Source organism: Saimiri boliviensis, chromosome 13 (genome assembly GCF_048565385.1).
Source record: "Saimiri boliviensis isolate mSaiBol1 chromosome 13, mSaiBol1.pri, whole genome shotgun sequence".
In the NCBI taxonomy this organism is placed as follows: domain Eukaryota; kingdom Metazoa; phylum Chordata; class Mammalia; order Primates; family Cebidae; genus Saimiri; species Saimiri boliviensis.
Genome location: NC_133461.1, coordinates 97811716 through 97836474, shown reverse-complemented (window position 1 = coordinate 97836474; position 24759 = coordinate 97811716). Strand labels below are relative to the sequence as shown.

Below are 24759 nucleotides of genomic sequence, written 5' to 3'. Positions count from 1 at the left end.
TCCCTGGTATGCAGGTTTATTTGACATTCTCTTCCAGAGGGGACTTGGCACTGGGGGAGAGCTGGTAGGCAGTGGGCAGCACACAGCAGTCTCCCTGAGGAACATCTGAGCCAGGCCAGTGGTGCCTGGCCCCACAGTGCAGGGAGATATGCCAGGCCCAGGCCCAGGACTTGGCAGCCCGTGGGAAGAGGTGGCCTTGGGGCCAGAGCTCTTGCCAGGCCTGGATTGCTAAGAAGGTGCTGGGACAGTGTCTCGCCTTGCTCCACTCCTGGCGGCAGCTGGAGGCCAGAAGGCAGAGGGCAGCCGGCAAGCTGGGGTGTGTGGGAGGAACCCCAGAAGGTGGGGGTGGCCTTTGGTCTCTAGGAGGCTAGGAAGCTGGTCCTGGTTAGAGGAACCCCGTGGGGGCGAAGCGGGGAGCTGGTCCCTGTTAAAGGAAACGCTGGAGCAGGATGGGGGTTGGGGGCTTGGGGTCTGGTCTCAATAAGGCCTGGAAATGGTCTCCACTTCAAAGCAGACCTCTGTATTTGGGGAGTAGGGTGGGGAGGAAATGAAAGGGCTGTAGGAGGAATGCCTGTGAGTCGTGGGTGGGAATCAGTCCAGGGGGCTTCGAGGGGGGTCCGCGGGAAAAGCTGCAGGGATCATCTGCAGATGCCAGGAGCTCAGGTCCTGGGGAAGGAGGATGTGGGGGGTTCTCTCCCTCCCACGAGTGCTACGGCTCCCCACCCCGTCCTGGTTGGCTCCAAGTTGCCATGGAGACCACTCACACGGGGGCAACGTAATTTCCAGGGAACGTTCCAAATTTCTGGGTCCTCCGGGAGACACCTGAAAGAGGAAAGGCAGGAAGAGCTTTTCCCACTCCCTTCTTTAACTGGGATGCAGGGGTGAAGGCCTGCCCCCTGCCGGCAGTGCCTAGAACTGCAGGGGGAGCTCCTCTCCCAGGGAGGAGATTGGATTTGCTCTCCTCCTTCCTGCCCCCTAGCGGCAAAAGCTCAGATGAGCAAAGCTACACTTCCCATACTCGACAACCAAAGAATCCGAGCAATAAACAGATGCGCACCACTCCGCACACAGCACCGAGTCACTCCACCCTTCCTCCGCAAAGTGAGGACGCAGGAGGAGGAATCACATAGGGCACCCTCACTTAGAGATGGGTGGGAAGGCCTAAGAGAAGGCTGAGTGAATTGCCCAAGAGCACCCGATGTTTAGGAGTAGGCTTGGGACTCCGATCCAGGCCTCTGGTCAGCTACAGCCCCACAGAAACTTGTGTCCTGGAGAGGAGGAGGGGGAACCCTAGCAGGCAGCGCATCTCGGGGAGCCTGGCACCCGGTGCTTCCGCAAAGCCAGCACTTCTGCTGGCTGCCTTCCTTCATGCCCTGAAGAGGGCAAGGCCCTCGAGGGAATTGGCACTAGCCCAGGGTCACTGGTGGAGTCACTTGGGACCCAGGCCAGGGTTCCTGACCTTCAGAGCCCCGCCCCGTTCCCCTGCACACCCCTGCCTCTGGAGCAGCCCCGACGGAGAGCTCCTGGTGGAAAGGACCAGGGCTGACACCTGTGTATCCCCCACCCCCAGCTGGCTCCTCCAGCCTGGGAGGACGAGGGAGTGGAGAAATATAGGAATACAGAAACATCATAAATATTCTATTTCTATATATAGAAAAATAGGAATATACACTGAAATGAACGTCACTCCTGACCTTGGGTAAATGGATGATCCTTGGCCTCCCCTTCCAGGCTGGCACCCTCACTTCCTGGGGGGGCAGCCTATGCTCGTCCCACGCACACCCTCTTCCTCTGCCCCGAGTACCTCCCTTTCCTCTCAGCCTCCCCAAATCCTTCGCCTGCCCTTCCAGGCCCAGCTCCCTCCTTTCCTTCAGGAATCCTTCCCTGACCTGCACTACCTAAAATGGTCACCACTCGCCACATGTGGCTGCTGGGTACTTGAGATATGCCCGTGAATTTTTAAAACTGAATGTTTATCTCATTTGAACTCCATGTAAACAGCTGCATAAGGCCAGGGGCGGCCGTACCGGAGGGCGCACAGGTGTTACCCGCTCCTCTCCAAGCACTTACCGCTCATAACACAAAGTGGTGCTTTTTTTTCCTGTCTGCATAGGGTTGCAAAACTTTATTAGAATTTGTAAAAAAAAAAAATTCCAGAGCAAAAGTGTATCAAGTAAATCTGAATGCACCAAGCACCGCCTCCCTCCCCGCCCCACCAGCAGAAGGTAGGGGCTGTTCACAGGCTAGCGCTTAATGGTCCTGGGTGGGTCAGGAGACTGGCCGGCAGCTGTACTGGGATCAGATCAGGAAGGGTGGGCTGCCAGGTCAAGCAGCTGCCCAAGCAGTTCCCCAGACTCTCAGGCCTCAAAGCCTGCTTTGGCCCCGGGGCGGAGAGCTTCTGGCCATTCACTTCTCTCTGGGGACAGCCTAACCTTTGAAGATGAGGCCTGCGCAGGGCCCACCCACTCTGGGGAAAGAGGCCCTGGGAAGCCTGGTGTGTTGGTCACCTTGCTCCGGGCCAAGGCTGACCTGAGGCTTGCTGCTTTAGCCTTGGTCAGAGCTGCCCTTGGATCGGTCCTGAGGGGCTGGGAATTCTCCACTCCCTCGTCCTCCCAGGCTGGAGGAGCCAGCTGGGGGTGGGGGATACACAGGTGTCAGCCCTGGTCCTTTCCACCAGGAGCTTTCCCAGAGGGCTGCTCCAGAGGCGGGGGTGTGCAGGGGGAAGGGGCGGGGCCCTGGAGGTCAGCGGCCCTGGCCTGGGTCCCCAGTGACTCCATCAGTGACCCTGGGCTGGTGCCAGTTTCCTCCTGGGCCTCGCCCTCTTCAGGGTATGAAGGAAGGCAGTCAGCAGAAGTGCTAACTTTGGGGAAGCATCAGGTGCCAGGCCCCCCAGTAACCCTGTCAGAAGCCGGGCGGAGGGTGGTTGGCCACAAATCTGTGCTGAAGCAGCACGGGGAGGCAGCAGCAGCCCACCCACATCCCCTGCAGCCCTGAGTGTGCCCAGGGTGCCCACACACCCACAAACCAGCCGTCGTCACACTGCTGCATGACGTCCACCCTGTCCCCCTCGCGCAGCTCCAGCTCGTCTTCGTTCTGGGGCCTGTACTGGTACATCGCCCGGTACCTGCGAGAAGCGTCATGGCAACCAGAGAATGGGCCCAGCGGCTCTGACCCCAAGTGTTGCCACTTTCCGTGAATACCCCAGGGTCCCTTCATACTTTCACTAGCCCCTGACCCAGCTCCTCAGAGCGGCTCTGCCTGGGCTGGGTGCGATCTTCCCCAGGCCGGCCTCCTGTCTTCTGGGCCCTGAGCCACCAAACCCTCACCTCCTCTGAGCAGCCGGTGCCTTCCCGTCCATTCTACCAGTTCCACACTTCACTTAGACACCCATTGACCTCAGAGCTAGAAACCTAATCAGGAGACTGTGGCCATAAGGCCAGACAGCTGCCAGGAGGGGTTGGCAAGAGCACGGACCAGCGCCTCCTCCCTGCCCCAAATCACCATAAACTCTTTGAGGACAAGGGCTACCTGGTAGAAGTTTCCCACATCTACAGGTGGGGACTGGGGGAGGAAGGACTATGTGCCATTGCCTGCGTGACCCCCCACGCCTGACCAAGCGCCCTCGATGGTACTCACGGAGTCCAGTGTATCTGAGAAGTGTTAGGGGAGGAGGTTCCCAGGTCCAGGGGATGGCTGGGACCTCGAGGCTGGGACAGAGCTGACCCAGGGGTGCCAAGATTCTGGGGCTTGACAGGAGGAAAGGGACGTCAGAGGGAGGAAGGCGATGGGTACATCTAAGTCTGAGGGAGGAGGCCCCAAATGTGCCTTCCCACTCCACCTGCCAGCACGCCTTACAGCCTCATTTTGGCCCCCAAACCCCCAGGGCACAGGGACACCTGCTGTGACTGTTTCATTTCATAGGGGCCAGAAAGCTGAGGCCCAAGTAGGGTGAGTGGCTGGGTTTCTGGACTCCAGCACAGATGGACCAGGAACCCCCAGGGGCAGGAGCCTGGGCCGGCTTTGGGATTTGGCCCAGTGCTCCGTGGGCTACAGCTGGGTGGGTTGAGGCCCCCAGGCCAGGGTGGGGCTGCCGCGTCGGCTTCTGCCACCCCACTACTCTGACCCAGTGCTGTCCGGGAAGGATCCCTAAGAGTGGGTGAGCCATGGGGGTGGGGATGGGGGGTGGGGACAGGCAGTGGGGAGCAGGTGGGCTCTCTGGTGGAGGCAGGCTACCTCACCTGGGTCTGTGGTCTGGGATCCTGGGTGGGGAAGGAGAAGCCAGTGCGGCGGGGGGAGGTCAACCCCCCCCAGTCGGTGGGGTCAGCTAGGTTGCGCAGTGCTGAGGGGGAGCTGGGTTGACGGGCCGAACGGGCAGCAGCGGTCAGACGGGGAGACGCGGGGAGCTGGTGGCCATCATCACAGAGCCGGAGCCGGGGTTCGCGAGACACCTGCACGTAGCTGGCGGGGAATATGCCCTGGCGCCCCGTGCCCGCGATGCGGCCTTCGTACCAGTTCTCGTTCACCTTGCGGACCAGGCAGATGTGCTCTCCCTGGGGGAGGGGTCAGCATCTGTGGCGCCTTCCTGGTGCCATGCACCCGTGGGTGCCTTATCTGGGCTGTCTCATTCCAGCCTAACATCTTAGACACACGAGGGATCAGGGTCGCAGGGGGCCAGCAGGTTACTCGAGTTACACAGTAAGAGCAGGAGCCAGGAGCCAAGCCCAGGCTGCCCAGGTGAGGCTGAGGCTGAGATCGGGTGTGCATCCCCTCTCAGGGCTCACAGCAAAGTCCCTCTCCAGAGCTCCGACCACAGGTGAGCCCGTGGCTAATAATGCAGATGCAAATCCAGCTCCACCAGGCCAAGCTGTGTGGCCTCAGGCAGGCTGATCTGCCTCTCTGAGCCTTGCTTTCTCCTATGTTAAGTGAAAATAACCATATTGTCAGTATGAGGTGTGAACGAGATCAACAGTCCACTCCTTAAACGTGCTGGACAGGAGCTACCACGACTGCATTTCTGCCTCACACTGCAGGACCCTGTCATGAGTGTATCCAAAATACTCCCCAGGACAGGCAGGGAGTCCTCAAGCCCACAGGCTGGCTGACATTAGGCAGAACCACCTCCTGGGAGTGTGGCCTCCAGCCCTTACCTTCCCCTTCCCTCTCCTGCCCCCACCTCTCCCCAACCAGCCACCTTTGTCCCCCGTTGTCCCTGGGGCCAGCTCTTCTGGGCGGCATTCATTATGGTCTGGCTTGGTTGATTTCAGGGGCATGGACGCTGCTCCCAAAATCAGCCAAAGACGAACCACTTCCCTGCTTTCTAGAACAGCATTTTTCAAACTTGTTTCACCCCAATCTATAGTTAAAAATGTTTTCATAACAGCCCAGAATACATATATATGTGCGCACACAGAACTGCCAACAGTATGATAAAGTGCTTTCTGCCCGCAATGCTTGCTCACATTTCTATCTATGCCTTTAAAAATGCTGAGTATGATTCCCGCAACCTGCAGTTGAAAAAAATATACAACTCTGGAAGTTTATGATGATCTTTTAAAAATGGGCCAAAATTACTTGAGAGGCTGAGGAAGGGGCAGGAGGATCACTTGAGCCCAGGAGTTCAAGGCCAGCTTGGGCAACATAGTGAGACGCTGTCTCAAAAAAAAAAAAAAAAAAAAAAAAAAAAAAAAAAAAAAAAGATTACACTAAAGGAAGCATAATGAAAGAGACTGGGGAAAACTCTGAAATCCTGGGTAAAGAGCGGTACATCAGATTCTTTTTAAAAAAAAAAGTCATAGGTGGTTCATGCCTGTAATCCCAGCACTTCGGGAGTTTGAGGCAGGTGGATCACAAGGTTAGGAGTTTGACACCAGCCTAACCAACGTGGTGAAACCCCATCTCTACTAAAAATACAAAGATTAGCCAGGCATGGTGGCACGTGCCTGTAATCTCAGCTACTCGGGAGGCTGAGGCAGGAGAATCCCTTAAACCCGGGAGGCAGAGGTTGCAGTGAGCCAAGATCGTGCCATTGCACTCCAGCCTGGGTGACAGAGCGAGACTCGGTCTCAAAAACAAAAAAGGTGTTTTTAGTGCACATATTTACCTATGTCTTTGCCTGCCCTCACCCACCCCACCGTCTCCTGCCTGGCCCACCTTGCGGAAGGACAGCTCCACCTCCAGGTCCCCCTTGAAGGTATACTGGGCCACGGCCTCTCCATACTCCAGCACCTGGTAGGTTGGGGGCTTGATGGGCTTGGGGATCTCATCTGCGGGCAGCACCTACATCAAGAAAGGTCGTGAGAAAGATTTGGGCTGGGGAGCAACAGAACCCAGACAGGAGCTTCCCGTGAAACAGCAAAGAGAAGGTGGACCTGCTCCCAGGCAGAGGAAAGATATCAACACTAGACACAAGTCTGGGGGCAGCCAAGGCTGGACACAGCCAAGGATAGCTAGAGGATGCACAGGACTCCGGGAAGGCTCCCTGGAGGAAGAATTTTCTATAGGGGTGTGTGGAGTGGGCATTACAGGAATGAGAAACACCAAGAGAAAAGATGTAAGCCAGTCCCATCGCAGAGGTTAAGTTGCCCACAGAAGACAATGAGGCCTACGAAGCAGCTGGCAGCACCTGAGGAGCGTTCCCAAAGCGAGGGTCCACCCTTTTCTCACTGCTGAGAACTAGGTGTCCCTGGGTTCCAGGGTCTTGGTTCCTCCTCCCCATCTACCCCAGCAGGCACCCAGAATCCGCATGTTCTCTTTGCTTTATTCTGCCCATAAAAATCAAGCAGCAGGCTAGGTGTGGTGGCTCACACCTGTAATCCCAGCACTTTGGGAGTTCGAGGCAGGTGGATCACAAGGTCAGGAGTTCAAGACCACCAGCCTGACCAACATGATGAAACCCGGTCTCTACTAAAAATACAAAAATCAGCCAGGTGTGATGGCACCTGCCTGTAGTCCCAGCTACTCAGGAGGCTAAGGCAGGAGAATTGCCTGAACCCAGGAGGTGGAGGTTGCTGTGAGCCGAGATCACACCACTGCACCCCAGCCTGGGACACAGAGCAAGACTACAACTCTCAAAAAAAAAAAAAAAAAAAAAAAAAGAAGAAGAAGAAGACATCACTACAGATTTTACTGACATTAAAAGGAGAGTAAGAGACTATTATGAACACCTTTATGCCAGTAATTTGGATGCCCTCACATACCTTAAAAGTCACAAATAGCAAAAATAACCTATCACTCTTTATCTGTCAAGCCCAGAACCTGTCACTGGAATCAAAAGACCTGGATTCAGATTCTGGATCTTTTTCTTAATAACTTGTCACTGAACCTTGGCAACCCATCTGTAAAACAGAAATAATTCATCACTCTCTGGGCAGTGAGAAGGACCTGAAAGAGGCTGTGTGTGTAGATGTGATTTAGAAACTAGCACAATTCCCACTCTTGCTAGTTGCCATCGGGATCATTCCCAAAGACAGCCTTAGAAAGATGGATCTGAGTGCTGAGTCTAGGGCGTGGATGGCATGGCTGAGGATCGGGCTGCTTGGTCCTGCCCTGGCTGGCTCCACCCTCATTCAGCAAACATTTCCTGGGATCATGCAGAGCACTGGGCCACGCCCTGTGGGGGCCAAGGACAATCCTGAGACATGCCCCAGCCCCTCACAATTTTTTGTCTTAGGAAACTGGAGGTTTGCAGTACATGTCTCCCCAACCCCTGCACGCTCCCAGCCAGGCCCTGCTTGCTCCTGTGTCTCCTGCTCACCTCCACATAATTAGCAGGGAAGATGCCCAGGCGGCCATGGTGCTCTCCCTCCAGCCAGTTCCTGTCCACCTCTTTGTGGATGTAGACAATGTCACCCTTCTGCAGAGTCAGCTCCCTGCAGGCCGGGGAGGACCCACACGGTAAGCTGAGGCCTCTCAAGCCTCCTTCCCTCTAGACCCTTTCCAGTACACCCCAGTCCTCTCCATTCCCGGGGGATGCCCACTGCAGCCCCCTCCCCTTCCCCATCCCCCTCTGGATGGCAGAGCCTGCCTTGGGTGGAAGGGGACGGGGAGGAGGGCACTTACTTGGGGGACTGCGCCTGGAAGTCATACTTGAGCCTGGCGGCCTTCCTCTAGGCAGGAGAGAGGACAGAGTGGGCCACCTCAGTCGGGCAGGTGGCAGTTCCAGGACCACTCCAGGTCCCCAGCACCCTGATCCCTCCTTACCTTCTTCTCTTCCCTCCTGGCTGGGCTGCCCCCTCCGTCAGAGGCACTAGGTTCTGTGGAGAAGCACAGCCTCAGCCTGGGGAGGCCATGCCTGGGGGATGGGGTAGGGATGGGGTTGCCCCTCACCTAGGGCAGGCACTAGCAGAAGCAAGGGGCTCTGTGACCTGCCACCCCTGGGCCACCAGCATGCCTGGTGGGTGGGCATCTCCATGAGAAAGAGAGCAAGGCTGGGTCCTTACCACGGGTTGAGGAAGGGTAGACAAAGTCCCTCCGACCTAAGAAGGGGCTTCCTCCATCAGCCATTCTGCGGGGGCTCAGGGACCGGGTGGAACCCAGGTAAGGTGCATGCGGGGAGCAGGGGCTCCAGGCTGAGGCCGGGCTGCGTGGGGCACGGAGAGTGAGCCTCCCGCCTGGGGCTCCGCGCCCCACCCTGCTCACTCCTAGACTGCTCTGACCCCCACCGCCGCCATCCCTGCCGCCTCCTCCCGGGTCCCGGGCTCTCCACAGGATGTCCTACTTCCCTAGTCGCTGCTCCGGGAAGGGTGAGGCCCGGCAGGGCCTGGCGGGAGTGCAAGACCCCGCTCGGGACCAGCTGCCCTCGGCGTTTCGGGGACGGCAACCCGCGGAGTGTGGCTCTGCGGTCCACTCCGGCCACTGGGCTCTGCGGGTCCCTCCTCCCCAGGCTGGGCCCCACGATCGCCCCCGCCCGCCCCGCCCGGCCGCGCCACGTTCCCTCCCGCCCGGCCCGGGACAGCCCCCTCCCTCCTCCCGCGTCTCCTTCTCACCCGGCCGGGGGCCGCTGCTCTGGGGCTGGTCGAGGCGCTGGCGAGCTCTGCGCGGGTAGACAGCGCGATCAGGGCCCGCGACCCCGGGGACCCAGCAGCAGCCGAGGCCGCTGCCTCCGGAAAAGTTTGCAGCTCGGGAGGGGAGGAGGGCGGGCGGGACGCGGGGTCCTAGAGGCGCCCGCGCGGAAGATCCCGGAGCGGGGCGGGAACGAGGGGAAGGGGCGGGGGTCCCCGAAACTGAGGTGGGGGCGGGACGGGGTGGGTGGCCGGGCATCGGGCTGACGTGAGTCCACCTGGAAGGGCTCCTCCGGGTCACTTGTGAAAGTCAACGCCCTGTATTCTTTGGAAGAGCCAGCCGCCAGCGCCCAGGAGGGCCCGAGGCCGAACCTCGGCTGCCCGCCCTCTGCCCAGCCCAGCCGCCGAGGCTCCCCGCCCGCCCCGACTCTGCGGTCACCGGCGTGCCCCGGAGTGAACCCTGGGGGCTGGTACCTTGGGGGACGGCAGTCGGGTCTCGATTGCCCGCAGGTCCTTGTCCAGCTCAGCGCTCAGCTTGGCCAGCTCTCTCTCCAGCAGCACCTGCGGGCGGGGAGAGAATGGGCAGTGAGGGGCAACGCACGGTGCGGGGGTGGGGGCGGGGGCCAGCGGTCAAAGATCGGCTGTGAGAAGCAAGGCCGGTGCCCGGGGCTGGAGTAAGAGCAGGCCTCAGCGCGGGGGCCGGGCTCCTGCCAGGAGGTGTGGCCCAGGGTGCCAGGAGGGCATCCCCGCAGCGGCCTCTCACCTGCCCTGTACTCCCCAGGAGTGCCTTTGCTTCCTGATCCCAGGATCCCGAGTCCTAGCAGTTTCTGTCAAGTTATGCCTCTTTCGGGCACCAATGGGGCTCCCCATTTCCTCTCCCATCTTCTCCCACCCCCCAAGGCCTGGCTTCACTGTGCCCATCCAGACTCCCCTGTCACCCCAGGGGCCAGGGCCTCCACCCTTATGCTGCCGCCTCCCAGCCTCTGCTAGGGAACTCGGCCCGGTCAGGCCCTCCGAGCTTCTCAGAGTCCAGCTCCACCTTCAGGAATACTTCCTGACAATCCCAGCGCACACTGACCACTTCCTTCTCTGGGGCTGCTGTGGCCAACACATATTTAACACATGTTTATTGAACACCTACTTTATGCTAGCCACTGCCGGAGTGCTGGTATTACAGAAGTAAACCATATGTAACTGGAGAGAGGGCCCTTGGTTCATGGCCAACACCCATGGTCACCGCGGCCCTGGAAACCCAAATCTCCCTGGTTTATCCCTGACATGGCTGTCCCCAGCACCCTCAGCACTCACCTCAATGGGCTGGGAGGGCTTCTCACCAGGGTCGTCCACCAGTGGTTTCTTGGGCTGGAGGGTAGGAAGCGTGTGTCAGAGCAGGTGAACTCACTTTCCAAAATGTGTCAGCTGAGGGCGTGCGCACACCAGAGAGCCAGCCGCACTCACCCTCTGCCCAGTCTCTAGTTCTTGCAGAAACTGGTTCCAGGACTCTTCCGTCCAGATACTGTCTACTTTTTCTCGGCGTCTGGGCACCTGCGTGGAGGTGAGTGGGTATCAGCTTGTGTAGAGGGCTACTGGAACACTGGTCAGGCTCAAAATGCAGGTTTGCAGGCCCTGGCCCTTCCCCTGGGCCCACAGCGTCCTCCGCAGGATTCAGAAAGGGCAGTGCAGCACTGGGGCTCGGCCATACAGCATACAGCTGGGGCCGACCAGGGAACACGCTGGCCAGCTACCTGATTTGGGGGCTGCAGCACCGTGGAGAATGCTCCAGGTCCGTAGCTGAAGGTGCTTCTAGGTAACTCTTCAGAGTGGTCCCAGCTCCTTCTCAAGAAAGGGAACAACATCTCTTCAGCTTCCTTTTAGGGAAACTGAGGCAGAAGTGATCACACAGCCCTCTCGCCCTGCCCTTGTCCCTGCTGCAGGGTCTACTCTGCTTCTGACAGCTCCTGCCTTTACTCTGGAAGCAAGGTTAAACTGTGGAAGCTTAAATTCCAGCTCCATTGTTTAGTGGTGGCGTGACCTTGAACAAGTCACCAAATCCTTTTTTTTTTTTTTTTTTTGAGACGGAGTTTCGCTCTTGTTACCCAGGCTGGAGTGCAATGGCGCGATCTCCGCTCACCGCAACCTCTGCCTCCTGGGTTCAGGCAATTCTCCTGCCTCAGCCTCCTGAGTAGCTGGGATTACAGGCACGTGCCACCATGCCCAGCTAATTTTTTGTATTTTTAGTAGAGATGGAGTTTCACCATGTTGACCAGGATGGTCTCGATCTCTTGACCTCGTGATCCACCAGCCTCGGCCTCCCAAAGTGCTGGGATTACAGGCGCGAGCCACCGCGCCCAGCCTAAATTCTTAGAGCCTCAGGCTCAAAACCTGTAATATAGGAATGATTTGGTGAGAGAACACCAGGTGTGTGGTGCTCAGGAGAGGGCCTCACACATACATGTGCTCCAGGAGTGGCCTGAGCCTCTCCCACTGGCCTTTTTGCTGAAGTATCCTGCACGTGCCTTTAGTCTGACCCCATGACTGTGGCTATGTGCGTCTGTGCAGTTTGAAGAAGCTGGTCTTTCTGGGTGCTGTGGCTGAGTGATCTTACACCCATGGGCCTCTCCATCTTCTCCCACCCCCCAAGGCCTGGCTTCCCCCAAGACCACCCCAAAGGCTGAAGCGGGAAAACCAGAGGCAGCCCTGCCCTGCAGCTCCAGGCAAGTTATTTCTGCTCTCTGGGCCTAGTTCCATGAGGGTGCCAGCTTCAGTGACTCCATCTGTGAGACTACCCCAGCCACTGCAGTACAACATGGCCACATCTGCCTTAGCTCCCCTCCAGGGCCCCTTCCTAGCTGGCTTACGTGGAATGTTCCAGCCTCTCTTTGAAGGTTTCCACTGAGAGGAACCGCTTCATATGCTTATCAAATTATACAATGTCTGACTGAGGGTTGGGATTTGTTGGCTGTAATTATGACTCCACTCTGATTTTGGTAATAATAAAAGTGACCGTGAGAATGGCATGTGTCATTCCTAACTTAAGGAAGCTGTAATCATAATTAAGCCTGTATATTACTAATGTTTGCGCAGACTTGCTATGTGTGAAATGTGATGCATGATATATACATGATCACACTGAGCCCTCACACCCTTCTAGGGTCCCCACTTAAAAGATGAAGACACAGGCCGGGTGCAGCAGCTCAAATCCCAGCACTTGGGGAGGTCGAGGTGGGTGGATCACCAGAGGTCAGAATTTTGAGACCAGCCTGGCCAACATGGCAAAACTCCATCTCTACTAAAAAAAATACAAACATTAGGCCAGGCGAGGTGGCTCATGCCTGTAATCCCAGCACTTTGGAAGGCTGAGGCGGGCGGATCACTAGGTCAGGAGATCCAGAGCATCCTGGCCAACATGGTGAAACCCTGTCTGTACAATAAATAAATAAATAAAAATACAAAAATTAGCCAGGCATGGTGGCATGTGCCTGTAGCCCCAGCCACTTGGGAGGCTGAAGTGGGAGAATCCCTTGAACCTGGGAGGTGGAAGTTGCAGTGAGCCGATATCGCACCGCTGAACGCCAGAGCCTGGGTGACAGAGCGAGACTCTGTCTCAAAAAGAAAAAAAATACGGGGACACAGAGGCTCAGACTGGGTGAGGTGCCCACAGTCACATGGCTAGTGGGAGTGCACAGGCTTAAACCCAAAACTCTGCATCCAAATCTTGCGCCCTCTGCCTCTAGCTTATGGGTGATGCTCGAACCCACCGGCCAGTTTCAGCCATGCTAACGAGGCTAGCCCCTCCCTGTGAGGGAGTAAGAAACTCAAGGATTTAACTCTGAGAACAAAGATCCTGATTCCCACGGTGGTGCTGACCCCGCCGGGGCCCCAGCAGCCCGGCAGGGCCTGTGGTTTGCACAGAGGAAAGGAATGTCCCCCTGCATCCCTCCGAGGGGCTCTGCTCTCCGCGGTATCAGGCAGGAACTCGGGTTCTTCCACATCCCTTGTTTTCTCTCAGGTTTCAAAGTGGATGGCCCTAGGTCCAAGTTCCCCTCAACGGTTCTGTCCACGGCTGCCTTGGCCGCCCCACGCCCCGACCCGGAGGATCTTTGGGGCAAGCAGTTCCTGCTGCTGACCGCAAACACATCACAGGTGCTCCTGGCCAGGAGCAGGTGTCAGGTCTACTCCTACTCACCCTTCCCCTTTTGCCCTTCGGGGAAGAGAATCTACGGGGTTGGTGGAGACCCAGAGATGGGACAGAGCCAGACCCCATTTGTGGCTGCTGCTCCGAGGCTGTGCCGGCTGTGATCACGAGGGGGCGCCCATCCCATGGGGTCCCACGGGCCGCACCCCTCCGCGCTCACCCGCTGGAAGGTGCTGCCGTGCCGGACCTGGGGACAGGTCTTTGCTGGGCTCCTGGATGCCTGGGGTCTGCAGAGGAGGTACGCGAGGAAACCACTGAAAATGCGAGGAGACAGCTGGGACCGGGCTGAGGATGCCTGGTTGATTATTTAGGATTTCAGCACCACCCCTTTGCTCCTGGGTGGCTCGTGGGGACAGGAGTGGTTGGTGCTCAGGGACACTGAACCTGTGTGCGTTGCCCCAGAGCTTTACGACGTTTACTAAATCTTCAAAATAACTCCGGGTAGGTGATGATCTCATCTTATAGATGAGGAAAGGGAGGCCCAGAGAAATCCGGTCAGGGAGTGGTAGAGGGCGCACTCCCCGTGCAGGCTCAGGCTGTTAACTGCCACCTACTGGGGGATTTGGAGTGCTCTGGAAATGAGCTATAAAAACCTCTCAAGTTGAACGGAGCCAACTGGAGAGCCCCAAAGCCAGGCGGGGCTGCAGGTTCCAGCCCCCGGAAGGGACGGATGCAGGCACAGGGCTATGGCAGGTGGGTGCCCACATCCCCTCACCTCTGGGCGGCTCCTCAAAGGTCCAGTCCAGCTGCAGGTCTGCAGGAGCAGAAAGGACCAGGTCATGGGACAGGGCAGAAAGCGAGGGCAGGGTGCCCTGGGAGGCAACCTCAGCCGCTCCAAGCCTCCCTAGAGCAGGGGGCTGAAGGCTGAGTCAGAGCCTGAAGAATGTCCCAAGGGAGGGAAGGAATTAGGAAGGCGGCTCCCTGGAGGGCTTGAAATGCCTCTGGCAGGCTTGGGGCCTAAGTGAGCCAAGCAGGCAGCCACCTTGCCCAAACCCTCCTCCTGCTCCTCCCTCCCCGTTCCCACAGGCACCCTCTCCTGACCTTGGTGGACCTGCTCTCACCACTCAGGCAGGGGAAACTCCACTTGCACCCTCTTCCAAACACTTTCCTTCCCCACTTGCCCAGACCCACTCTGAGCTCCTCATGTGCTGGGAATGTCTGTGGCTTCCTGGGAGGAGCTACTGACCAGCTAACCGACTGCACCCCATGGCGTGCGCGCGCACACACACACACACACACACACACGCGCGCACGCTACAACAGCTCCTGCCTAAACGCCAACCATACCAACCCTCACTGGGCCCCCTGCGCCCTCCTCCCACTCCTGGATTTGTCTGCTTTCCTCCACAGCAAACTGTAGCCAGTGACCATAAAGGCCTCACCATCCCCCAATCCCTACTCCCCGTCTCCCTAAACAGGCTTTTGCTCACTGCCGCCTATCCACCCACTCTTATCAAGGACATCAAGGATGTCCTCTTATCAAGGATGCTGGTGACCTCCACATTGCCAAATCTCATGGTCAGTTCTAAGTCTTCATCTTACTCAACCCATCAGCTACATGTGTCACTGCTGGTCTCATCCTCCTTTTGAAATTCCCTTTCCTCCTGGCCCTAGGGAGATCTCTCCATTTCCCTCCCACCTCCCTGGCTCTACCTTCTCAGCTGCCTTTCTGGTGCCACCTCATCTCTCAAACTCCTAAGCATCCTGGTGCGCGGGGGCTCAGTCCTGCGGTCTGTTTGTCTGTCTCCCTAGGTGATCTTGTCTAGTCTTACGGATTGTTGTTTTTCAGAGATGGGGGTCATGCTATGCTGCCCAAGCTGGACTTGAATTCCTGGGCTGTCTGAGCCTCCCAAACAGCTGAGACTACAGGTGTGTGCCACTGCACCCAGCTAGTCTCAGGGCTTTTAAAACACCGTCTCTTCCCCATGATTCACAATCTTGGCTGCACATAAGAATTGCTGGGGAAACTTTAAATCAACATCTCTTTTTTTTTTTTTTTTTTTTTAATTTTCTGAGACTGAGTCACCCAGGCTAGAGTGCAGTGGCACAATCTCAGCTCACTGCAACCTCTGCCTCCCAGGTTCAAGTCAGCCTCAGCCTCCTGAGCAGCTGGGATTACAGGTTCATGCCACCACGCCCAGCTAATTTTTATATTTTTGGTAGAGACAGGGTTTCACCATGTTGGCCAGGCTGGTCCCCAAATCTCTTTTGAGTGAGTTCCAGGTATTTCCATCTGCAGTTTTAGACCTTGCCCCATGAACTACAGACTTGGCTATTCGACCACCTACCCCACCTCTTCACTCAGACGGAACGCGTGTCTAAAACTGAATGCCTCTTAAACCTGCTTCTCCTGTAGTCTTTTCTGTCTGACAAATGGCGACTCCAATCTTCAACTTGCTCAGGTTTAAAACCATCCTTGACTCCTCTCTTCCATGGTATACCCAATCCATCGGCAAATTCCAGTGACTGAAACGTATTCAGAATCTCGCCGTGAACCACTAGGCCCACTGCTATCGCCCTGGTTAACACATGGTATCTCTCGCCTGGATTAAAGCAAAGTTGTAACAGCCTTTTCTCCCTAGCCCTTACCAGGCAAGGGAACTGGTCGCCCTGCTTCCATCATTCCTTCCCTGCCCCGCAGCGAGAGGCAACCTTTTCAGCCATGACTTGTCCGAGCATGGCACTCTTCCGCCCAGTGGCTCCTCCTCATTTGCACGGTAAAAGCTGAAATCCTTATAATGGCCCACGTGGCCCCACGTGCCCTGACGCCACCATGTCTCTCCCTCTGTCTCCCACTACAGGCTCCTCACTGCAGGCCATGGTCTCCTTGCTTCTACCTCTGGGTCTTCGGAGCTCCCTTTTCTGGAATGCTTCCCCCAGCTCTGCCAGGTCTCCCCTCCTTCACTGCCTCCACGCTCTGATCAAGTGCCACTTACAAGTGGCTGCCCCGCCCATCCTGGGTGAAGTAGCGGCCTCCCTGCATGGGGCGCTGCCCTAGTCTGGCTTTATTTTTTCCCTAGCCCTTTCCACCGTCTGCCATGTCAAAGGTGTGTCTGTTTATTGTGCGACTTCCTTTGATCTTTGGCACCTAGAATAGTGCTCTGCATGTGGTACATGCTCAATAGAAGGTCAAGGACTCGCTGAATGGATGAGTGACCTCGCAGCCAGCTCCCAGGCACACCCAGGGGTGGCTGCAGTTTGAGTTGTGGAAGAAAGCCATGCTTCCAGTAAGGGAATGACCACAAGCAGTACCATTCCAGCCTGGCGGGGAAATCAGAGAGGGATTTCAGGAAAGGAATGGCTTCTCAGTCCCCTCAGAGGACACTGGGGAACAGTGGCTGGTCAGTGTCCTTCTGAGGATGCTCTATAGACTGCTGCTGGCCCTGAGGACAGGGAGGGGACAGCCTATTTTCAGGACTACTCATTAGAGCCTGGGAGGAGGTGGAGAAGAACCCCTTGAGCTGCCAAGTCCCCTGTCCCTGTCTCTCCAAGTCCCACAGGCCAGAATCCACTTTGGCAGGGAGAGGGCCCTGGAAGGGTATCTCACCTGACATTTTCCGGTGAATCTGCTGGAACATTCTCCGGTACCAGTCTCTGGGGCTGTCAACGCTCTGGGATCAGAAAATGCAAAGTCAGTCCTCCTTACTTATTCACCCTCCCCATATCAAGCCACAAAAGCTTTTCCTCAGTGAGACCTTTCTCTGGCCATCCCTGAAGCCCCCGTAGCAGGGCTGGGGAAGGTTTCTCTTATGATCTCTTTCATAACAATGGCTTCATGTAATACGTCTTATATAAGTAGGATATATGACAGGATCTCCACCGAAGTGTACACAATAACGGTGTTGTGAGATTTGGGGCAATTTACATTTTTTCTCTTTGTTTTTCTTCATGTCCAATGTTTCTACAAAGAACATTTTTCTTTTGAGGGGAGACAGGCTCTTGCTGTGTCACCCAGGCTAGAGTGCAGTAGAATAATCATAGCTCACTGCAGCCTCCAATTCCTGGGCGCAAGCAATCCTCCTGTCTCAGCCTCCTGAGTAGCTGGAACTACCAGCATACACCACCATGCCTAGCTAATTTTATTTTATTTTTCCTAGAAACAGGGTCTCACTATGTTGCCCAGGCTGGTCTGGAACTCTTGGTTTCTTTTCTTTTGTTTTTGTTTTTGTTTTGTTTTTGAGATGGAATCTCCCTGTGTTGCCCAGGCTGAAGTGCAGTGGCACGACTTCAGCTCACTGCAACCTCCACCTCCTGGGTTCAAGCGATTCTCCTGCCTCAGCCTCCTGAGCAGCTAGAACTACAGGTGCGTGCCACCATGCCTGGCTAATTTTTTAATATTTTTAGTAGAGACGGGGTTTCTCCATGTTTGCCAGGATGGTCTCGATCTCCTGACCTCATGCTCCACCCGCCTCAGCCTCCCTAAGTGCTGGGATGGCAGGAGTGAGCCACTGCACCTGAGCCAACAATGACAGTAATCATGGAAGAGTGAGCTGCATGTTTCTCGTCACCTGCCTCATCCAAGCCTCAAAACAGCCCTGGGAGGCACGAAGGGGATGTCACCAGCTCCAGTTTCCATATGAGGAAATGGTGCTGGTTCAAAACACAAAGGTGGATGGAAAAGGGCAGAGTATCCCCAGTCCTAAGTGGACTCCTGGATCCTTCCATGCCTGCCACAGTGAGAGACCTTCTCACACGAGACTCACTCACTCATTCGGCCAGTCATTCATTCATTCAATGACCATTTCATGAGTGCAGTGACAGGCCCTGGGGGTATGAAACTAAGAGAGGGTCCCCCCAGGCTCAGCCCTTACAGCAGGGGTTCTCTACCTTTGAGACCCTGATGGGAGTTCCAGATCTGTACCCTGCACAAAATAGTTGTGCAACTCAGACACACGAGGGTGTCCGTAGCTTTATGAGGTCCACGGCCCCCTGAAGCCCACCATGGCTGACCCCCTGCCTGGTCTGCGATGGTTTGGGTGTGGCCTTATTGCCCCATTCCCACTCTCATGCACAAAAGTGGAGATCCCTGCAGATCTCCGGGCCCCATGTCTCCGTGGCCCCCAGCCCCGGACTCACGGATCGGGGGGCAATGGGCATGCCGCTCTCATCCACGGGCCCGATTCCCTCGTACTTGACCCAGCGCTTGTCCCGGCGCTTGCTGTCCTTGGTCCACGTGGCTGACCAGTTCTGGGCTTGCTGGCGGGCAGGGGTCTTTGTGCTTCCAGAGGGCTTGGTCCCAGGGCCTGGCCAGGTCTGATACCACGCAGGGTCTGTGGAGTACGTGCAGGAAGGCATTAGTGAAAGGCAGGGGTCCCCACCCGAACCTGTGTGTCCCGTAGCTCCTCAGACCATGGATCTCTGCGGGTTCAAAGTTTCAACATCACCTTGTTTGTTTGAGTGGATGACTCAGAGCACCACGGGCCTCTGTTTGTTTAAGTGAATTTAGATGGATTTGGTTTTGAGAGTGCTGTGCTGGCCCTACCCCCATTCTTCTTTCCTGGGACTATCCTCAGCGCTTTCAGAATAAGGTCTGGAAATCATTACTTGCAGAGAATGGAGGGGACATCCCAGCAGAGGTGTGGCAGAAAAGAAGATGAGCTGGATGGGGGGACAGACCTGAATTCAGACCCCAGCTCTGCCACGTAATGGCTGCAACGACCTGGGGCACATAAGTCACCCTCTCAGTGCCTCAGTTTCCCCTTCTGTAAAACAAGGGCCACCGTGACAAGGATTCAGTGACATCTAGTGTGTGTGACCGTACCCAGCACAGTGCCTGACACACAGTTGAGAGGCTCTCAGTGAAGGTCAGAAGCCCATTCCACAGACATGGTTATGACTGAGTCCTTAACTTCTCCAGAACTGTTAGTCCCTGAGTAGCTACGGCACCAGCATGAGGGCTGTGAGGCCAGATGGACAAGGGTGTGAGTTGCGCTCAGCCTCTGTGGCTGAACATCTCTGCAGATGGGATTCTTCCCTGGGAAGCTGTGAATCATCATCACCCCTACTTTCTCAGGCTATCAAGGGGTTAAATAAGGAGAGCCTTGTAAAGTGTTTTTACAGTGTCCAGCATGCTCTGGGTGTTCCATAATTATTGTGTGTGGGGTGTGTGTGTGTGTGTGTGTGTGTGTGTGTGTGTTTTCTGAGACAGAGTTTCACTTTTGGCACCCAGGCTGCAGTGCAGTGGCTCGATCTCGGCTCACTGCAACCTCCACCTCCCGGGTTCAAGTGATTCTCCTACCTCAGCCTCCTGGGATTACAGGCACCTGCCACTATGCCCGGCTAATTTTTTGTATTTTTCTAGTAAAGACAGGGTTTCATTATGTTGGCCAGGATGGTCTCAAACTCCTGACCTTGTGATCCTCCTGCCTCGGCCTCCCAAAGTGCTGGGATTACAGGCATGAGCCACTGAGCCTGGCAACTAATTTTTGTATTTTTAGTAGAGACGGGGTTTTGTCATGTTGGCCAGGCTGGTCTCAAACTCCTGGTGATACACTCACCTTGGCCATCCAGTGTGTGTGTGTTTTAAGTGACAGCGTCTTGCTGTGTCACCCAGGCTGATAGAGACAGGGTCTTGCTATGTTGCCCAGGCTAGATGATTATTTGTTAAATAAATAAACTCCTTTACCCAGCACCTGCCTCAGGGGAAGGCTCAATAAAGGATGTCACTTTAGGAGAAATGTATTCAGGGCTGGCCTGTACCCAGGAGTTCCCAGGACCTCTAGACCGGGCCCTAGAGCTGCCTCCCCAGCTTCCTGCTGGGCAGCCTGTTGGGCTAAATGAGACTGTCTCCAACCCTTCTCAAGCCAACAGATGCTCACATCACCTCCACCCTTCCATCCCCAGTCCCTGCAGGAGGTCCCCAGGCACAGGGCTCCTGTACACTTCCTTTCCCTGGCACCAGGCTGGAGGGCAGGGGAGAGGATGCGTCAGCTTGCTCTCCCCAGGTGGATGTCTTCTGCAGTGTCAGCAAGCTCCACAGGGAGGGGCTTGTAGTGAGCCCAGATACATCTGAGGAACCTCCTCATGGCCCTGAGACCCTCACCTCCCAGTGCTGCCCCTCGTGCTTGACATAGGGCAGTGCCAGATGGCAGGGCCCAGGGAACTCTGACCCTCCGCCCCCTGCATGAGGCTCCTGAGCAGACCTACCTGGGTGCTGGGAAGCATCTTGTCCTGGCATGTAGCAGCCATTGCACACAGTCCTGGGCGCGGGGTCATGGAACTGGAAATTAAGGGTGTTGGAGCCACCATTCCGGATCACGGGCACCTGCGGTGAGGGGCCAGGAGCAGCAGCTCAGGGCCCAGTAGGGCGGGAGGGAGGGATGGCTACTAGGCACAGCCCACACCCCTTGGTGATGGTCCCAGGCCTGCCTGATGTTTTCGTGGGAAACCAGCAACCCCACCCCAGAGCTATCCTCAGCCCACCCTCCATCCCTTTCATCCTCCTGACCCCACCTGACCTGCTAGCCTCCCGACCAACTGGGCCCCCAGGGCACCCTCTTCCCTACTGTCTCACTCACCCGTGTCCCCCGGGAGGATGACCCTACATGGGACTGGAGGTGGCCAGGGATGAAGTCGTCCAAGCTGAGCCCAGTGGGAAGGCTTCGGGGTGGGCCCTGCATGCTTGGGTCAAGGTCAGAGGACCCCGGGCCAGCCAGCTGCTCCTCTGCGTGTCCTCTGAGAAGGAGGAAGGAAGGGAAAGCCCTGCTAGGCTGGGCTGCCCTTGCCCTCTTGGCTCAACCCTGGGGTAGGGGAGGAGGGGCCAGCTGTGGGAGGGGGTCAGGACCAGCTGGGTGCAAGCTCAAGGACCCAGGAAACAGGCCACACCAGGCACCCGCCTGCAGGCTGCCCGTGCCTGCCTGCTCCCAGAGGCACAATGGGCCACTTGTTAGGCCCAGGGCAGGAGCTCCGGGTGGGAGTGGGGGTGGGGGAGCTTGGGTGAGGAGGAGGGAGGGGAGGGGCGGCTGGCCAGGAGCCTGTGGGGCTCTCCCTGCTTAGTGCAGTCAGCTTCCCTACTCCCCCCAGAGGAAAGGCACAGGGAAACTGGGGCAGCTGGCAGAGAGGGGGCCTGGGCACACAGGACTTTGTTTCAGTTCCCTCTGTCTCCCCCAGGCCCTGTGTGGGCATCTCTTGCCCGCGGGCACAAGGGATTACTCAGGCCACCCGCCCACTGCCCTCCAGGAAGTGGCCAGCAGGGCCCTCAGCCCGATAAGGCCAAGGGGAGTGGCAGGGGCATTTCCAGCCAGCAAGAGCCACTCTTGTGAGCTCACAGGGAGCACGGGGCCCTTCCTTGGCCTCCTTCACAGAATGAGGACTCGGGAGGGCTCCAGGTGGGTGGAGGCAAAGCTGAACCTGCTCATGCCCACAGAGGGGTGGTGCTGAGTGCCCTGGGTGTTCTGCATGAGGGCATGTGTGTATGCACACACACACACACACACACACACACACACACACAGGCTCCACTTTCCCCTGTCCCACCAGGCTGTTTTGTGAATGGAGGGTCTCTCCTGGCAACACCACACCTGCCCACAGCCAGATTCTTCTGCCCCATGCCAAGACTGGGGAAGGGGAAGGGAGCCCCAGGCACCCAGGGAATAGAGGGGAAGAGGGGAGCCCAGAGGGGTGGGTGCAAGAGGACAAAAAGGGGCTCCCAGTTTGGAGTGTCCGAGGGGGCTTTTTGACCCAGAGCACTGCGCTATGGCATCCATCTCTCCGCACCTCAGCTGCTGGACTGGACCAGAAACAGCCAGGCTCTGCCACCTCCCAGGACTGGATTGAATCACATTTGCCTGTGCCTGTGGGGTCCTTGGGGGCTCTCAGGGAGGGCTGCAAATGCATCAGGAGGAGCTGTCTCTCTCTCTCTGTGTGTGTGTGTGTGTGTGTGTGTGTGTGTGTGTGTGTGTGTGTGTTGGAATCTGGGTGTAGAACTGTAAATATGACTTCTGGAGGGGCCACCGGGGAGACCACATGAGCTGCAAGGGGGTTGTGGATACAGAGGGGTGTCAGCTGAACAGTGGTGGGGGTGCAGTCATATGAGCAGTGTAAGAGTTGGGGGTCCCAGAGGGGATGATGGTAGAATAAGGCTGGGATGTCTCATCCCCTGGACCCAGTTCCTGCCCAGGGCTGGCGAGGGTGCAGCCAAGGCTGGGGGCAGCTCCCTGTCTCTGGTCTGCGTTTGTGGGGACTCCTGACATTTGAGCTGCTGTGACACAGCTCTTCTGTGCCCATGACGGATTGCGGGGAGGGGAGAGTGCAGCGCTGAGGCTGGAGAAGCAGCTCCCCAGCTGGGTCCAATTAGGACTCCCACCAAAGCAAAACATGCAGACCTACCCCAGTCCCAGAGCCCCACCTCCCCTTTTGGGGGAAGTTGAGGCAGGGTGGGGTGGAAGTTCCGCAGGCCTGGAGCAGGCTGGCTCCTCTCAGCGTCCCTCCCTGCCCAGCTGATTGCTTCAGGCCAAGTTGCTGCTCAGCAGCCAGGGTCTGGGCCATCAGCTGACAGCGCCTTCCTTCCCTGGCCTCCCCGCCCACCTCGTGCTCAGTGAGAACTGCCCATGTGGAGGATGGGCAGGGCAGGAGGTCCCCCCACAACCCGTATTCAGGGGTTGCTGACCCTTGGTGCCCCCATCTGCACCTCCTCAACCCTGCTCCCTGTGAAACGCCCCCAGGAACCTCCAGGGAAGGGTGGTCTGAGTTCTCTTGGCAGCCTGGTCAGGAGACTTAGGGAGGACTTCCAAGGAAGAGGGGAGCATCTGGTGACTGCTCCCCCATCCAGCAGAGAGCGGAGGGGCCCTCCCAGCTTTCAGGCCGCTCCTCCAGGCAGGCAGCCAGCCCCAGGAGCAGGAGAGAGGCAGCGGCTCTGCTGGGGTGGGCACTGGCCTTCCTGCTCTGAGCACTGCTCTGGCCGTAAGGGCCTGGCCCTAAGCGCTTTCCCAGGTATTTCTCAGCGACAAGGCCACGTGGACTAGGGCAACTTTTCTTGAATTTCACTTTTTCTGGAAAGAGGACTGGGTCGGTGGTACTTCCCACCTCTTCCCAGAGTTTGGGACATGGACCCCAGGGAGGGGCTCAGTGCCGTCTCCCGGGGTTGGGCGCAGGTCCCTCCCGCCGGCCTCGCCTCCTCCCTGCCCCTCCTTTCCGGGACCTACCTTCCCCGGAGAGCAGGTGGCCGGGCCCGACGTCGCCTGGGAGCGCAGGAGCATCCCTGCCCCGCTGCTGCCTGGCGCGGGCGCTCGAGGAGGAAGGGCAGGGAGACGCGCGGGCCGTCGCGGCCCTCGTGACCGGGTCAGCACTGGCCGGGCCAGGCCGGGCGCCCGAGGAGGAAGAGGGAGGCCGAAGAGGAGCGCGCGCGGGAGGCAGGATCAGGAGAGTAGCGCGGCAGGGCGGGCGGAGTTTGGGTCTCGGATGTGGACTGCGAGCAGGGGCTGGGCTGGAGAGGAGGGGCCGTGAGAGTGCCCTCTGGCCGTCGGGGCGCGGGGACACTGGTGGCCCCCTGCCGAGGGGGCCGGGCCGGCGGGGAGGCGGTGCCGGGAGGGGCCACCGAGGGTCCCCAGGGAGCCCGCTTTGGTTTCCCAGCTGCCATCCCGGCCCGCACCGCGGTGCTGGCGTCGGGGAGGGGTCGGGCGGGCCGACGCGGGCCACTCAGAGTTTCCAGCGATATTTCCAGAGTGTGGGAAGCGAGCGGCCGCGCTGCGGAGTCAGGACAGAGGGCAGGAGTGGGGAACCGCGGGAGGCGGGAGAGGCGGACAGACCCGGAGCTAGATGAGGGCGCCCCGCGGGCAGAGCGGCCGAGCAGACCAGGGAAGGCCCCGCCGCCCCTCGGCGCTGGGACTATGTGCCTGCGGCGGCGCGCGACTGGACGTGTGCAAACAAACACGCGCGCGTGCACTGCAAACGTGCCGACGCTCACACACGTGCAAGCACCGGGAGGAAATTGGACCAAGGGAGCGGCCCCTCTGGGCGTGCCGCGCACCTAAAGAGGATAAGGGCGTGGTCCCTTTGGCGGGGATGGGATTAGGAGGGTCTTGCTGTTCCCTGACACTGTGTTTGTTTTGATCTGCCTGCTTTTCCGCTGTTCTCGCTGTTCTGAGCTGGGTCCCCAGAGCCCCGGCCCTCTGGCTCCCCATCCACTGTGGCCATTCCCTCTTCCCCTCTCTGCACCAAGCCTCTGTGTGCCACAGGGCCTGCTTCAGAAAGCGAGGATGCTTAAGGAACACTGATGGATAGTGGGAAACACTTGAGATCCTTTCTGGTGCTTGGGTTGACTCACGGGTCCCCAAGCCTCAAACCAATCAACCAACCAATAGTTATGATCAACTTTAGATACCAGCTGGGAGTGATCAATGCGAAACGATGAAAACTAATGTCATCTCTGCATTCCTACTGGGTGTCAGGCTGGTGCCAGAGGCCACCATGAGCTTTGGAGTGTTTTCCAAGCTCTCTGTTCAACTCAAAGGTTGGAAGGAAGGAGAGTGGAGAAAAGACGAAGCGAGTTTCAGTCCCCACCGACATTACTGCTTTAGTCTTATCTTCTCTCTCCAAGTAAAGAGGCTTGCCCCAGTTGCCTTGAAT

General features: G+C 57.6%; 1 protein-coding gene and 1 long non-coding RNA gene across 7 annotated transcripts; one reads left to right on the top strand and one right to left on the bottom strand.

Annotated features, from left to right (window-relative positions):
* SORBS3 (sorbin and SH3 domain containing 3) lies at positions 1-23673 on the bottom strand. 6 transcript variants are annotated; one of them, XM_039461064.2, is made up of 21 exons: positions 23337-23673; positions 20712-20868; positions 20341-20458; positions 18271-18464; positions 16742-16805; positions 13910-13948; positions 13355-13448; positions 10745-10835; positions 10458-10544; positions 10308-10361; positions 9474-9560; positions 8985-9031; positions 8439-8578; positions 8200-8252; positions 8059-8105; positions 7754-7868; positions 6151-6276; positions 4239-4550; positions 3637-3746; positions 3018-3124; positions 1-822 (listed from the first exon to the last, which is right to left on the bottom strand). In XM_039461064.2, exons 2-21 carry the CDS (start codon positions 20811-20813, stop codon positions 761-763), a joined length of 2049 nt encoding a protein of 682 aa, XP_039316998.1. In that variant the 5' UTR covers positions 20814-20868; positions 23337-23673; the 3' UTR covers positions 1-760. The 6 variants fall into 6 exon arrangements, with proteins under 6 accessions (XP_039316998.1, XP_039316999.1, XP_039317000.1 ...); XM_039461065.2 differs by having other exon boundaries at positions 10745-10832; XM_039461066.2 differs by having other exon boundaries at positions 13355-13421.
* Positions 10468-12304, top strand: LOC141580867 (uncharacterized). Its single transcript, XR_012513267.1, has 2 exons — positions 10468-10554; positions 11641-12304. It is a non-coding gene; the product is annotated as an uncharacterized LOC141580867 (long non-coding RNA).
* Positions 23674-24759: the final 1086 nt, after the last annotated feature.

Bases quoted from the DNA above. Each gene is read 5' to 3' on its own strand.
- SORBS3 (XM_039461064.2), bottom strand. From the start codon at position 20,813: ATGCAGGGCCCACCCCGAAGCCTTCCCACTGGGCTCAGCTTGGACGAC. The intron at 8,253-8,438 runs GTAAGGACCCAG...GCTTCTCCACAG, and splicing joins CTACCCTTCCTCAACCCGTG to AACCTAGTGCCTCTGACGGA. The intron at 7,869-8,058 runs GTAAGTGCCCTC...CCCGGCCTGCAG, and splicing joins TTCCAGGCGCAGTCCCCCAA to GGAGCTGACTCTGCAGAAGG.